Source organism: Brachycentrus maculatus, unplaced genomic scaffold (genome assembly GCF_059751285.1).
Source record: "Brachycentrus maculatus isolate JH-2025_06_01 unplaced genomic scaffold, ASM5975128v1 h1tg000561l, whole genome shotgun sequence".
Lineage (NCBI taxonomy): Eukaryota > Metazoa > Arthropoda > Insecta > Trichoptera > Brachycentridae > Brachycentrus > Brachycentrus maculatus.
The window spans coordinates 116464-132036 of NW_028281304.1; the positions used below are offsets into that span (position 1 = coordinate 116464).

Consider the following 15573-nt stretch of genomic DNA (forward strand, 5'->3'; position numbering starts at 1 on the left):
ATATGTTTGATTCGAGGAGGAAAAATTTCTATGTGTTATGTTGGTGTCTCTCAATGTAATCTCAGCGGTTTACTTAATGATTTCACGTAATGAGTGTAATATGATAGAAAGGTTGTACAGAATGCGGTAAAAGGAAACAAATCAAAGGTTTAAAAAATATATGTATATTTAATAAAATGCATTTATGTTTTACATGTTGAACTACAATTATTAAACAAGTTGACCGTAGAGTTAATATTATGGTAAGCGTATAAATTGTATAAAAAAATATAAAATTTGTGATTATATCAATGCATATTATGAGGATAATTTATTTAGTTAAATTAAAAACATTTATAAGAAGCTTTTGATTTTTTTTATACAAATAATATTAACATATTTTCGATTATTTTTTTAAGAATTTGAATTTGAATTACTTTTTATCTTAATTATTTTGTTTGGAGCAAAATGAATATTTACATACGTCAGAAGCATACACCATTCTTTGCAAAACAAATATTTCAGTTTCGCTTGCTATTAAAATGTTCCCGGTATATTGATCTACAGCTAAATCAATGAAGTTGGGAGAATTAAATTTGGTATTTCGATAAATATTCTCAGCAACTACCGGGAGTGCTGGATCATCGAGTAACTTGACGGAATACAAGTCTCCATAAGCATCGTCTGCTTCCCCAAAAGCGATAAAGTACAGCTTTTCAAGTAAGTGATGCGCGACTCTGTACTTTGAGTACGGAACGTCTGTTGTGACTTCTGTTGCTCCGAATTTCAAGAATGTCTTATTTGGATAACTTATTGTTAAAGTGTCGAAGAATGACGGAATTTTTGCGTTGTCGGAGATACTTGGAGGATTTGCTCCTTCAGGTGGTTCAAGTGAGACAAGAGTGGTAGGACTTCCTATAGCCTTATAAAAATACAAGCCATTTATTATTTTTACTTCGTCAACGTTAACTATTGTTTCATCTGTATAACGATCTGGTTCTGGTTCATTATAAGGTAAGTACTGCAAGAGCTCTTCTGTATATCGATCGCGAAACCCTTTTGTTCGTTTTAGTTTAATTGGTCTGTAATCATCACCCAATATGTTTTTTGAACTAGACGTGGTAATTTGAACATCTGAGTCGATGATGGATTGCATTTTTTCCCTAAGTATGTCGATAAATATGTCAATCTGAAAAATATAAATTATTATTTTCCGATCTGCAAAATACAAGGTGTATTATAATACTATAAAGGCACAAACTTTTCTTGGAATTACGTTTCCGATTACAGTAATGTTAGAAATTGGATTCCCATTAATTGAAGAGGTACATGTCACCAAAACTAGGAATGATGTCAGTAATATGACTCCCATCTGAAAAAAAGGAAAAGCAAATTGCAATCTTCTCACATCTTCTCACAAAATTTTTATTCAAGTAACTTTTTGTTCAATGTAACACAAGGAAATAAACAAAATCGTTTTTTTAACTTAACCAAGCCTATAACAGGTCGTAAGCCATATAAATGCGCTGACATCCATATTCTTCTTCATCTTTGTTAAGATGTCAAAAAATGTTTAAAAATAACTCTAAAGTAAAGATAATTTCAGACTTGTGAACAAGTATTTGGACACACTTCAAATGTCGTAATAAAATAACCGGTAAAGTTATGAGTTACTTAATTGAGAATTATGTTTTCAGGCAGGCATTTAAAATAAAAAATATATATAAAAAAGTCGCTGATAGTTTTCTAACCCATGTGATGTAGACTTGAAAAAGCAAAGGGAATAATTACTTATTGCTAGTTTTATCGAGAAATCTAAATTTAATGTCACCTACTTTTTATTATCCGATTTAAAAAATATAGAATTTACTATCGCGAGAATCTGTTGTGGTTAAAAAAAAGTTTTTTTAATTTACCTTGTATGTCGTAAGATCGAAATTGTAGTTCAGGAAAAGTTTCTCCTTACAACGTGGAAACGTGTAGAGAAATGATAAACAACCATTATTTGAGGAGAATTTATATCAGAGTATTAAGGGTGTTCTAAATAGTATTGATAGTAACACATTGAATTGATTACGAATACGTTGAATGTTGTAAAAGTTTATGTTAAGTTATGATACGTCTTAAATTAGACCTATTATTCGTCATCGTAGTGAAGTATTTGGTACGTTGATGCTCATCAGAGACGTAAACGTGGCGTAAACATTGACAATTTTATTCACCGTCTCCGGAACCGATAAACTAGATTGTTAGTTTCTTCTATGCGTGTCATATCAGGTCTACTTGACGACGACTATCATTTGAGAGTAATTGTCCCTGTCTTGGGCAGCTCTAAACAGTTCCTTGACGGTTCTGATCCCCGTCCAATCTCGTTAATTGCGGAGTCAGGATATCTGTCTTCTGCCCACACCTCGTTGACCTTCTATTTTGCATTTCATGATTAGGTGCAATAAATGGCTTGTATATCTCTCCTCTTAGCACGTGCACGAAGGTAAGACACCTTCCTAACTCTAATATCAGTCTGCAACTGTCTCCTTACTATCGAACAAAGGAGTACATCCACGTTCAGACCATATACATAGGTCAACGAAATGTGTAGAATTCTGTGATTTAACCACAATTCGAGTGCCTCTAACCGGTTAAAAGTGGTCCTTCGGAAACGTTTTATTTTTATATCTAAATGATCACGTTTTCCCACAAATTTTATAAATAAATAACTCCACAGATATGGCGTGGTTTAACTTTCCCTGAGCTTCACATTCCAGAAAAGAGAGGTTTTTGTGTTTATAACTTAACATTATTTGTCAAATCGTTTAGTCAAACTTAAAACATTTCCCTCTAGTGAGAGTTAAAAATAAAATGTATGTTTTTGCTGATAAAAATTCGCTTGGGAACGATAATATCCTTTGAACAAATAGACCACTCTGTACTTAATCAGTAAGGAAAAATTATTTTGGTTATCTATTAATGGTAAATGAATACAAGGGATATTGCATATACAAGGAATGAGGGTGTTTGAAAAAAAACGTAGTAATGACGCCTATGTGGCTTTGTAGAGAAATATTTTTTTTAGTCTTGTTTTACCAAAACATACAACATTCAGAATCTTGTGGTTCCATGTTCATTTTCAGAGAGTGTGTTTATTATGATTTCTGTGAGAGGTGCATTCTTGTGATATTTGAGAGTAATTCTTAAAATGATAATCCAAAAATCAATGATATCAAAAAGAATAATAAAACATTTATACAAGCAATTTTTCATATAAATGTTTACTGGTATGAAAAAAACTCAATTGTGTTTCGCTTAGAACGGGGATTATTCTAGTAAAACAAAGCAAAAAATATGTTCAAAACTAATAATAAAAATAACAACAACGATATGTTTGATTCGAGGAGGAAAAATTTCTATGTGTTATGTTGGTGTCTCTCAATGTAATCTCAGCGGTTTACTTAATGATTTCACGTAATGAGTGTAATATGATAGAAAGGTTGTACAGAATGCGGTAAAAGGAAACAAATCAAAGGTTTAAAAAATATATGTATATTTAATAAAATGCATTTATGTTTTACATGTTGAACTACAATTATTAAACAAGTTGACCGTAGAGTTTATATTATGGTAAGCGTATAAATTGTATAAAAAAACATAAAATTTGTGATTATATCAATGCATATTATGAGGATAATTTATTTAGTTAAATTAAAAACATTTATAAGAAGCTTTTGATTTTTTTATACAAATAATATTAACATATTTTCTATTATTTTTTTAAGAATTTGAATTTGAATTACTTTTTATCTAAATTATTTTGTTTGGAGCAAAATGAATATTTACATACGTCAGAAGCATACACCATTCTTTGCAAAACAAATATTTCAGTTTCGCTAGCTATCAGAATGTTCCCGGTATATTGGTCTACAGCTAAATCAATGAAGTTGGGAGAATTAAATTTGGTATTTCGATAAATATTCTCAGCAACTACCGGGAGTGCAGGATCATCGAGTAACTTGACGGAATACAAGTCTCCATAAGCATCGTCTGCTTCCCTAAAAGCGATAAAGTACAGCTTTTCAAGTAAGTGATGCGCGACTCTGTACTTTGAGTACGGAACGTCTGTTGTGACTTCTGTTGCTCCGAATTTCAAGAATGTCTTATTTGGATAACTTATTGTTAAAGTGTCGAAGAATGACGGAATTTTTGCGTTGTCGGAGATACTTGGAGGATTTGCTCCTTCAGGTGGTTCAAGTGAGACAAGAGTGGTAGGACTTCCTATAGCCTTATAAAAATACAAGCCATTTATTATTTTTACTTCGTCAACGTTAACTATTGTTTCATCTGTATAACGACCTGGTTCATTATGAGGTAAGTACTGCAAGAGCTCTCCTGTATATCGATCGCGAAACCCTTTTGTTCGTTTTAGTTTAATTGGTCTGTAATCATCACCCAATATGTTTTTTGAACTAGACGTGGTATTTTGAACATCTGAGTCGATGCTGGATTGCATTTTTTCCCTTAGGATGTCGATAAATATGTCAATCTGAAAAATATAAATTATTATTTTCCGATCTGCAAAATACAAGGTGTATTAAAATACTATAAAGGCACAAACTTTTCTTGGAATTACGTTTCCGATTGCAGTACTGTTAGACATTGGATTCCCGTTAATTGAAGAGGTACATGTCACCAAAACTAGGAATGATGTCAGTAATATGACTCCCATCTGAAAAAAAAGGAAAAGCAAATTGCAATCTTCTCACATCTTCTCTCAAAAATTTGATTGAAGTAACTTTTTTTAAATGTAACGCAAGGAGATAAACAATATGTTTTTTTTTCACTTAACCAAGCCTATAACAGGTCGTAAGCCATATAAAAGCGCAGACTTTCATTTTCTTCTTCGTCAATGTTGAGATGCCAAAAAATGTAAAAAAATAACTCTTAACTGGAGTTAATCCAGATTTGTGAACAAGTATTTGGACACAATTAAATGCTGTAATAAAAACAGGTAAAGTTATGAGTTACATAAGATATTGAAAATCATATTTTCAGGCAGGCTTTTAAAATAAAAAAAATGAATTATAAATCTCTGATAGATTTTTTTAGCTGCGTGTTGTAGACTTGAAAAAGCGACGGAATATTCACTTATTGCTAGTTTTACCGAGAAATGAAAATTTAATTTCACCTTCTTTTTTTATCTGAGTTGAAAAAATATAGAATTGCAATTGCGAAAATCTCTTGTGGTTAAAAAAATATTTTAAATTACCTTGGATGTTTTAAGCTCGAAATTGTTGTTCAGGAAAAGTTTCTCCTTACAACGTGGTGTATAGAGAAATGATTAACAACCATTGTTTGAGGAGAATTTATATCAGAGTATTAAGGGTGTTCTAAATAGTATTGATAGTAACGAATTGATTACGAATACGTTGAATGTTGTAAAAGTTTATGTTTAGTTATGACACGTTTTAAATTAGACCTATTATTCGTCATCGTAGTGAACTATTTGGTCCGTTGATGCTCATCAGAGACGTAAACGTGGCGTAAACATTGACAAATTTTATTCACCGTCTCCGGAACGGATTAACTAGATTCTTAGTTTCTTCTATGTTCAGGTCCACCTGAATACGACTATCATTTGACAGTAATTGTCCTTGTCTTGGGCAGCTCTAAACAGTTCCTTGACGGTTCTGATCCCCGTCCAATCTCGTTAATTGCGGAGTCAGGATATCTGTCTTCTGCCCACACCTCGTTGACCTTCTATTTTGCATTTTATGATTAGGTGCAGTAAATAGCTTGTATATCTCTCCTCTAAGCACGTGCACCAGGTAAGACACCTTCCTGATTCTAATATCAGTCTGCAACTGTCTCCTTACTATCGAACAAAGGAGTACATCCACGTTCAGACCATATACATAGGTCAACGGAATGTGTAGAATTCTATGATTTAACCACAATTCGAGTGCCTTTAACCGGTTCAAAGTGGTCCTTTCGAGTCGTTTATTTTTATATCTAAATGGTCACGTTTTTCAAAAGTTGATAAATAAATAAAGTACACAGAGATAAGGTGATTCAAAATTATATTCCCTGAGATTCACCCTTTAAGAAAATAGAGGTAAGAGTTAATTACTTATCATTATTTGTCGAATTGTTCAGGAAAACTTATAACATTTCCCTCTAGTGAGAGTAAAAACAGAAACGTATGTTTTTGCTGATAAAAATTCGGTCGGGAACGATAATATCCTTTAAACAAATACACCACTCTGTACTTTATCAGTAGGGCAAAAATATTTTGGTTATCTATTAATGGTATACGAATACAAGGGATATTGAATAAACAAGTAATTGGTGTTTGAAAAAAAAACCTAGTAATGACGCCTATGTCTTTGTGGAGAAATATTTTATTTTATGTCTCGATTTTCTTAAATATTACAACAAATACTAAATTTTGGCATCGTGGTATTAGAGTTTATTTAAGAATTTAATTACTTACTGAAAACTTTTAACATTTTCCTTCCGTAAGAAACAAATCATTATTTGTATTTTATGTAGATAAACATATGAGACGATAATTTTTATACAAGCGCATGATTTTGCGTCTTATCTGTGGATTCATCCTGTTTGTGATTATATATATATATATATATATATATATATATATATATATATATATATATATATATATATATATATATATATATATATATATATATATATATATATATATATATATATATATATATATATATATATATATATATATATATATATATATATATATATATATATATATATATATATATATATATATATATATATATATATATATATATATATATATATATATATATATATATATATATATATATATATATATATATATATATATATATATATATATATATATATTGGGTTGATGCAAAAGTTTTGACCGTTTTTTACATATATTTTTTTTTAATTTTTTTTCTTGTGTTGGTTTCGCCACAGTGCGAAATGAACTAAAAAAAAATAATTATTCGAAGGACCAGTCTTATGGTATTAACAATAAGACGACGATTCTACAAGGTTGAAATATTTAGATCGATTTGGAGTCGTGTTACTCTCCCGAGTTAGTTCGATGATTTATGCTCGAACTTTCAAGTACTAAGGGACGGCGAGTTCGATAAATATCTAATAGCACATATGAATAAAGAACTAACCTTTTATTCTTGAAATTGGTCTTGATCCAGCGCTGGGATCAGGGCGATTCTCTCTTGATGGTGGTGATGGGGTCACAAAATACAGCGAGGTATTCACAACAATTCAATATATAGAGCGCCCGCGTGAAGAGTCAAATTGCAACTATTTTTTACTTTTGTTTTCTTTAAATTCGGGCAGTCGGGCGTCGTTCGAAATTCAAAACGTACTACCGATAAGTACCGGCCAAACCATGCCCCCCGCCTTGGAAGTTCCTAGAGCTTCCGAAACCGTCGACGCAAACCGAAAGAACCACGAACTCCAAAACGATCAAACACGAATGTTGAAGAGAGAGAAATAATATAGAAAAATACTTAAATAAAGGGATAATTAAATAATTCATTTCAATTTGAACCATAAGAGGTTTGAGGTAATTCTCTCAACACTTTCACTTGTTCGGAAACGTCCAATTCAATACAATTGGAAACTTAATGCAAAAAAAACAAACAAACAAAAAAAAACTGAGATAAAAAAAAAATGCAAAAACAATAGATAAACAAACTACTATTGATTTGGAATTGGACACAGTTTAACAACTGGCCTTTTGAAGCTGGTGGTTTGGGTTCTGACCAAAGCCACTCTGGCAATACCATCGGTGCCAGGGTATAATTCTTCTATTCTTCCTAGAGGCCAACGTAAAGGAGGGATGTCGTCTTGTATAATTACAACTAAAGTACCCACAGTTACCGGGTGATCGGGTGTACACCACTTTTGGCGCACTTGCAATGTATGCAAGTATTCCAACCTCCACTTTTTCCAATATTCTTGGACTAAACTGTCTAATAACCGTTTACGAAAACCTAGACTATAACTGTTTGTTTCCAAGGCCGGAAGAGATTGCAAAGGCGTAGACATGAGAAAGTGGGCGGGAGTAAGGACTTCCGGATGAGGTACGCCCGATAACACACAAAGGGGTCTAGAATTGAGGAGAGCCTCTATCTGTACTAATACCGTAAGGAGTTCTTCATAAGTCAGTAATTGACTTCCTATTACTCTATATAAGTGTGATTTGAAACTCTTAATATTTGACTCCCAGATTCCACCAAAATGTGGACTATGAGGTGGAATTAATTTCCATTCTATACGACGCTTAAGCATTTCTTTGCTTATAATATTGTGGTATTCCTGCGATACGGTTAACTTATAAATATCTTCTAACTGTGCCTTAGCTCCAATAAAATTTGTACCATTATCTGAGTACAAACATGATACAGGTCCTCTTCGCGACAAAAAACGTTTGAACGCGGCTAAGAAAGTATCGGAGGATAAGTCCGAAGCAAGTTCAATATGTACAGCCTTAGTTGTTAAGCAAATAAAAAGACACAGATAAGCCTTTTGAGAACGTTGTCCGCGCTTTCTAGTGAGAGTAATGTTTAGAGGACCCGCGTAATCAACACCTGTGTGAACAAAAGCTTTTGCCTCCTGTATCCGATATGATGGAAGATCAGCCATTTTCGGAGTTGGATGTGACGGAGACATGCGGAAGCAGGCATTGCATTTATTTACTCGCCCTCTAATAACGCTTCTGGCAGAAAGAATCCAAAATCTTTGGCGCAGGATAGACATAAGTAGTCCCGATCCCGTATGTAAGTGAAATTTGTGGTACCGATCTATTATTAAATCGACCACATGGTCTCGTTTTGGAAGAAGCGCTGGGTGTTTGGTTTCAAAAGGAAGATCTGCTTTGGATAATCTTCCTTCAATGCGTAAAATACCTTCTTCGTCTATAAAGGGACTCAGACGTTTCAACTGTTTTGATATGACCTGAGACCCCTTTAATTGGCTTATTTCGTCTGAAAAATGCATGCTTTGGACCGCTCTAATAACCACCTTCTCAGCTTCTATCAAATCTGAGACTGTAACTGTCACCGAACGAGGTAACCGTTTTAAAAAACGTAAACAATATACAATTATACGAAGAAGCCTGTCCCAACACGAGACTCTTTTAGATAATTCGTAAAACTCCAAACAATTATTAACGGATGTATTCGTTATTAGAAAAACTTTTGAACGTTTGTATTCCAATTTTTTATCTTCGGATTCTTCAAAGGAAAATTTATTTATAGGCCACGTAGAGCAATCTTCCCTAGCCCACGGTGGACCGTTTAACCACAGAGGGTGGTCAATTAATTGCGCGGGTGTCAACCCGCGAGATATACAGTCGCTTGGATTTTGCTTACCATTGATATGGTAAAAATATTTGGGATCAAGAAGTTCTTGAATCTTGGTGATCCTATTTGCGACGAATGTGTCAAAACGATGTGGTGATGAGTGAGTCCAGTGTAGAGCGACTGTCGAGTCACTAAAGGCATATATATTTTTTACTGTACACCTTGAGGAAATTGTATCGATGACGAATTTAATAAGCTTTGCTAATAATAAGACTGCGCAAAGTTCTAATCGAGCTAAAGACACAATTTTGAGTGGAGCTACACGACTCTTGGCTAGAATTAGACTTATTTTATTGGGATTATTTGGAACTTCTATGCACGTATAAACACAGGCGCCGTACGCGCGTTCGCTGGCGTCTGCAAACCCTAATATGTTTAAAGTACATAATTCCGATTCAAAGCCTAAAAATCGAGGTAATTTAAATCCTTTTAGCAGAGGCAATTCTTTTAAGAACTTTTGCCAGGTATATTTTATTTCCTCAGGTGGCAATTCATCCCACCCTAACTTACGAATCCATAAAGCTTTGATTAATAATTTCGCATATAAGATTACTGGAGAACAATAGCCATTGATGTCCCACAACTTTGCCACCGTTGACAACATTGTGCGTTTGGTACATTTAGGTATTGGGCTACATTTTACAGAAACTGTTAAAACATCTTCCTTAGGACACCAATCTAATCCGAGAATCTTAAGGTTATCCTCTTCATTGTCAAATTTAACTTTACTAGTTAAACGATTACTTTCCGGAATAGCATTCATTACTTCCGCCGAGTTGCTTACAAATTTAACTAATTCAAAACCTCCTAATTTGAAAAGTTCAATTAGACTTAGCGCCAACTTAACACCTTCTTCCGTTGTGCTAGTGGACGTGCCTAAATCGTCCATATAAAAATCTTCGGACGCGATTTTGGCAGCGTATGGATATTTATCATGTTCATCTTTAACTAGCTGCTTTACGGTACGCATAGCTAAGTAAGGACTACATCTCAAACCGAAGCACACGCGATTAAACTGGTACATCTTTATTACGTCATCAGTTTTAAATTTATACAGGATATTGAGAAAACGACGATCTTCAGGACGTACAATTAAATTTAGAAACATTTGCTTGATATCCGCGCTGAGTGCAATTGGAAATAATCTGAATTTTAGAATAACGGCGGGTAATTCTGCTTGTAAATTAGGACCTGGATGTAAACAATCATTCAGAGAAAGACCCAACGTAGTCACCTGACTGGCGTTTAGGACAACTCTAAGTTTTGTAGTGAGTTTGTCCGCTCGTTGAACTCCGTGATGAGGTATGACATAAAATGGCTCGTTAGAATTACTAAGTGGTATGGGAGAAATAAATTTATTTTCGAGATATTCTTCCATGACCTTATCATAGTCACGACGCAGAGTGTCATTTTGATTAATTTTGCGTTCTAACTTCTGATAGCGAAGTGTCGCAGTTGTAAGTGAATCTCCTAAACAAGATGGATCTCTATTAAAGGGTAGTGCTGTGACGTAGCGCCCAGTGCTATCCCGATGTATGTTTGATTTATAAAATTCTTCACACTGTTTTTCCTCAGATGAAAAACTTGGTTTTTCACTCGAAGGTGCTTCTTCTAATGTCCAAAATCTGGATACTAGTGTCTCAATTGATTCCTTAGAAGTAGTCAAAAAATTATGAATAGGAGGACGAGTATCGTCCTTATCGTAACTTATCAAAGAATTGGCCGAACCTACAATTATAAACCCAAATGCGGTCTCTATAGCGTCTGGGTTTCCTGGCGGTCCACGTATTCTTTTATCTCGCAGAATTTCAGTAAAGACTTCAGCACCCAGTAATATGTCTACTGGTCTTGAAATGTGGAAGTCTCTGTCGGCTAAGGACAAGTCTTTTAAATAGTTGAGAGATGAGGTATTAATCTCGGAAACTGGAAGGTTATCGGTTATCTTATTTAAAACTAGTGGTTGAATACTTAAATTATAACTAGGATCATACCGCGATTTTAAAATTAAATTTGTTACACCGTGGATTGGTTGCGAAGTATTTCCTATTCCACTAACATTATAGTTAGTTTGATTGTTGTAGTAATGTAGCCCTAATTTTTTACAACTCTGTTTAGAGATAAAATGATTTTGAGAACCCATATCCACGAGAAGGCGGGCGGGTCTAGTGGTGTCATTTTTACAGATAATGTCTACAATAGCGGTACCTAATAAAACTGTGTGCGAGTTTTGCACATTCTTTATGTCCGTAGACATATTCATACTACAAAAGGTCTTTGTATTGTTAAGATTAGTACCCGAAGTCGAAGGTTGATTTGAAAGTATATTTGTAGGGTTTTTGTAAAAATGCAAAAGAGAGTGGTGTTTTAAATTACATTTTTTACACCTAAAAGAAGATTCACATTTGGATGAAATATGTTTAAAACTTAAACAATTGAAACAAGCGTTGTTCTCTTTAATGAAACCGTATCGTTCCCTAGAATCCAGTTTGATAAATTCTGGGCACCAGCTGATATGGTTGTGTTCTACAGACGAGCAAAATTGGCAAGAGGATTTTTTGTTATTATTAACAACAAATGAGCGTGGAGTAGTGCCCTTTCTATTCTGAACCTTTTCGAAATGTACTCTTTTTTCGCTTGCGTTTAACGATGTATCGACTCTTTCGAGTACTTTAACATGATGACGTATGAATTCTACAAAATCTGAGCATAAAGGAATCTCCTTGTCTCTTACTGACATTTCGAAATTTTGAACTAATTGACAGTCTATCTTTTTAAGTCCCAGGTGCAAGAATATGAAATCAGATAATTCTACGATATCTAACCCTTTTAACGCAACCATAGATGAATGAAATTGCTCCATGAAATCATTTAACTGACCCGGATGATTGGAAACTAATTTCATATTGATGATTTTATTTAAGTACATCGTCGCTAAAGCTCTTTTATCTTGATATTTTTTAATTAAAGATTGCCAAATTATTCTATAATTAGTTTCGTTTGGTATTATTCCCGCAAACACAGTTAAGGCTCTTCCTTCTAAATTTCCTACAAGATATTGAACTCTCTGGGAATCATGCAATTTGTTATTATTGTGGATATTCTGTTTAAATGATTCATAAAACCTCGACCAATTTTCTGGGTTACCGTCGAATGATGGGGTTACCGTCGAATGATGGTAATTGTATCGGTGGCAATTTACAAATATTAGGTTGCGGTGTTGTATTGGACGACTCGAGTTCAGAATTTTTTGTCATCCGTGTAAGTGTGTCTTTAACAAAACAAAACTTCCTTTTGAAAACTGTCAAGCTCTCAAAGTTCGGTTGAAAATCTGGATTTAACTTCATTTGCAACACGTTTTCATTATCACATAAGTTTTTAAATTCGGAAAAAAGATTGTCAATTTCCGATGCCTGTACTCTAAATTCTTGTGTACTTCGCGTTTCTTTTTGACTTTGATAAACATGTTGAGCTTGCTTATGCAGCTCTTCGATTTCCGCCAAAATATAATCTTTTTTTGCTATCGCCAATTTAAGTTGTATTTCATCATTCATGTTTACGTAATGCTTATTGCAGTAGCAATATTATCAAAGGGAAACAAATTCACAAGGAATTTAAATATCGAATTTAGTATTGACACCAAATCCGAAACGCTCGCAATCGTAAATAGGTACGCTAGTAATCGTAAATATGTAAATCCGGTTCGATAGGACCAAAAATGGAATTTAAATATCGAATTTAGTATTGATACCAAATCCGAAACGCTCGCAATCGTAATAGGTACGCTAGTAATCGTAAATATGTAAATCCGGCTCGAAGGACCAAAAATGGTTTCGCCACAGTGCGAAATGAACTAAAAAAAAATAATTATTCGAAGGACCAGTCTTATGGTATTAACAATAAGACGACGATTCTACAAGGTTGAAATATTTAGATCGATTTGGAGTCGTGTTACTCTCCCGAGTTAGTTCGATGATTTATGCTCGAACTTTCAAGTACTAAGGGACGGCGAGTTCGATAAATATCTAATAGCACATATGAATAAAGAACTAACCTTTTATTCTTGAAATTGGTCTTGATCCAGCGCTGGGATCAGGGCGATTCTCTCTTGATGGTGGTGATGGGGTCACAAAATACAGCGAGGTATTCACAACAATTCAATATATAGAGCGCCCGCGTGAAGAGTCAAATTGCAACTATTTTTTACTTTTGTTTTCTTTAAATTCGGGCAGTCGGGCGTCGTTCGAAATTCAAAACGTACTACCGATAAGTACCGGCCAAACCATGTGTATTATTTATTTAATAAATTATATAATTTCCATCAGTTCTTATAACCTTCTTCCATCTTTCTATCAACTTATTAATACCAGTAGTATAAAATTCCGCGGATTTTAATGCGAAAAATGAAGTAAGGGATGTTTTTACTTGCTCTATTGAATAATTTTTTTCATCATTAAATTTTTTTCGCAGTGATCGGAATAAATAAAAATCAGAAAGAGCAAGATCTGGAAAATACAGTGGATGCTTGATAACATCCCAATTTAATTCATTTAGCTTGTGTTAGGTCATCATAGCCACATGTGGTCGCGCGTTGTCGTGATGAAACACTGCCCCTTTTCTGTTTACCAATTCTGGTCTATCCTTTTGAAGGACCATGTTCAATTTGGATAATTGCTGACAATATCGTTCTGCTGTACTTGTCTTATAGTGTTCCAAGAGTTCAAAATACACAATACCCTTATTATTCCACCAAACACAAAGTATAACTTTTTTATGGATTTCGGCCTTCGAAGTTGTTAATGGGGCTTGTCCAGGTATAGTCCAATGTCTTTTTCTTGTCACGTTGTTGTACACGACCCATTTCTCATCTCCCGTCACCAAACGATGCAAAAAAGGTTCATGTTTTTGTCTCGCACTCAAAGCAACGCGCGTTGAAACACGATCCAATAAATTGGCAGCCGACAATTGATGAGGTATCCAAACGTCGTACCGCGAAACCATTTCCATACGCTTCAAATGTCTTAATGCGATTGTTTGGTTGACTCCCATCATTGACACAATCTCCCTGTTGGTTAGACGTGGATTGGTGTCAATTATGACTTTTAATTCGTCGTCATCAGACTTCAATGGCCGCCCGGTACGTGGTTTATCAATGAGTGAAAAATCTCCAGATCGGAATTTTGCAAACCATCTTCGTACCTGTCGAACTTTGATGACATCTACTCCATACACTTCACAAATGTTTTTGGTTGCCACACTCGCGGTATTGTCTTGTACGGAATTCATAAAGTAAACAATACGTAAATGCACTTTATCGAACGACATTTTGAAAAAATACAAGGGGTTATTACTGTACTCTGGCCAAGCCAAAACTGAATAGAAAGTAGAGGGAAAGCTTCCTTTATACAATGGAATCATAAAAAAAGAAGATACTATTCATAATTTATGAAAAAAAAATTTTTTACCTGGGATCATAAAAAACGGTCATTACTTTTGCATCAACCCAATATATATATATATATATATGTATATATATATAAATATATATATATATATATATATATATATATATATATATATATATATATATATATATATATAAATATATATAAATATATATATATATATATATATATATATATATATATATATATATATATATATATATATACACCGCAGGACAAAAAAAATTACGAGTTTACTTGCTACCGCACGCCTTGACTTTACTGAACTCTTTTTCTAAGAAATCCTTTATCGATACCTCTTTCTTTTGTTCAATAAATTAAAGACACTTTGTGTCACCTTTCTATAGGGTCCGCCATCTAAAGTTTTTTTTTTCAACTAGTGCTTATTTCGTGAATGGTAACACTTAGCTCATGTCTGATTTGACAGATAATTAGTTTTATCCTTCCGCTAAGCGAATATGGTTGTGTATACGCTTGAACAACGCTGGGAAATATTGCGACATTACTTTGAAAATCATGGTAATGTTGCAGAATGTGTGCGAAAATTGCGTACGGTTTTTGGAAGAAGAGAAGCACCGTCAGCTCCGTATGTTCGTTATCTTGTGAAAAAAGTGAAAGAAACTGGCATCCTCATCGATAAACCAAAGCGTGAAAAGCCAATAACAGTGCGTACACCCGAGAATATCGATGTTGTGGCAGAAAGTGTGCGTGAAGCGCCATCAACATCAATTCAC

General features: G+C 33.9%; 2 protein-coding genes across 2 annotated transcripts; both read right to left on the bottom strand.

The window, feature by feature from the left end:
• Positions 1-3507: 3507 nt before the first annotated feature.
• On the bottom strand, positions 3508-5335 carry LOC148301455 (uncharacterized). Its single transcript, XM_088273224.1, has 3 exons — positions 5240-5335; positions 4589-4699; positions 3508-4516 (listed from the first exon to the last, which is right to left on the bottom strand). The coding sequence occupies exons 2-3, from the start codon at positions 4697-4699 to the stop codon at positions 3767-3769; spliced, it is 861 nt and encodes a 286-aa protein (XP_088129350.1). The 5' UTR covers positions 5240-5335; the 3' UTR covers positions 3508-3766.
• Positions 5336-6945: 1610 nt separating this feature from the next.
• LOC148301456 (uncharacterized) lies at positions 6946-12521 on the bottom strand. The gene has a single exon (XM_088273222.1). The coding sequence runs from the start codon at positions 12301-12303 to the stop codon at positions 7711-7713; it is 4593 nt and encodes a 1530-aa protein (XP_088129348.1). The 5' UTR covers positions 12304-12521; the 3' UTR covers positions 6946-7710.
• Positions 12522-15573: the final 3052 nt, after the last annotated feature.

Excerpts from the sequence above, each read along its gene's own strand:
- LOC148301455 (XM_088273224.1), bottom strand. The coding sequence starts at position 4,699 with ATGGGAGTCATATTACTGACATCATTCCTAGTTTTGGTGACATGTACC. Across the intron at positions 4,517-4,588 it reads GAAACGTAATTCCAAGAAAA|ATTGACATATTTATCGACAT; the intron begins GTTTGTGCCTTT and ends TATATTTTTCAG.
- LOC148301456 (XM_088273222.1), bottom strand. The coding sequence starts at position 12,303 with ATGTACTTAAATAAAATCATCAATATGAAATTAGTTTCCAATCATCCG.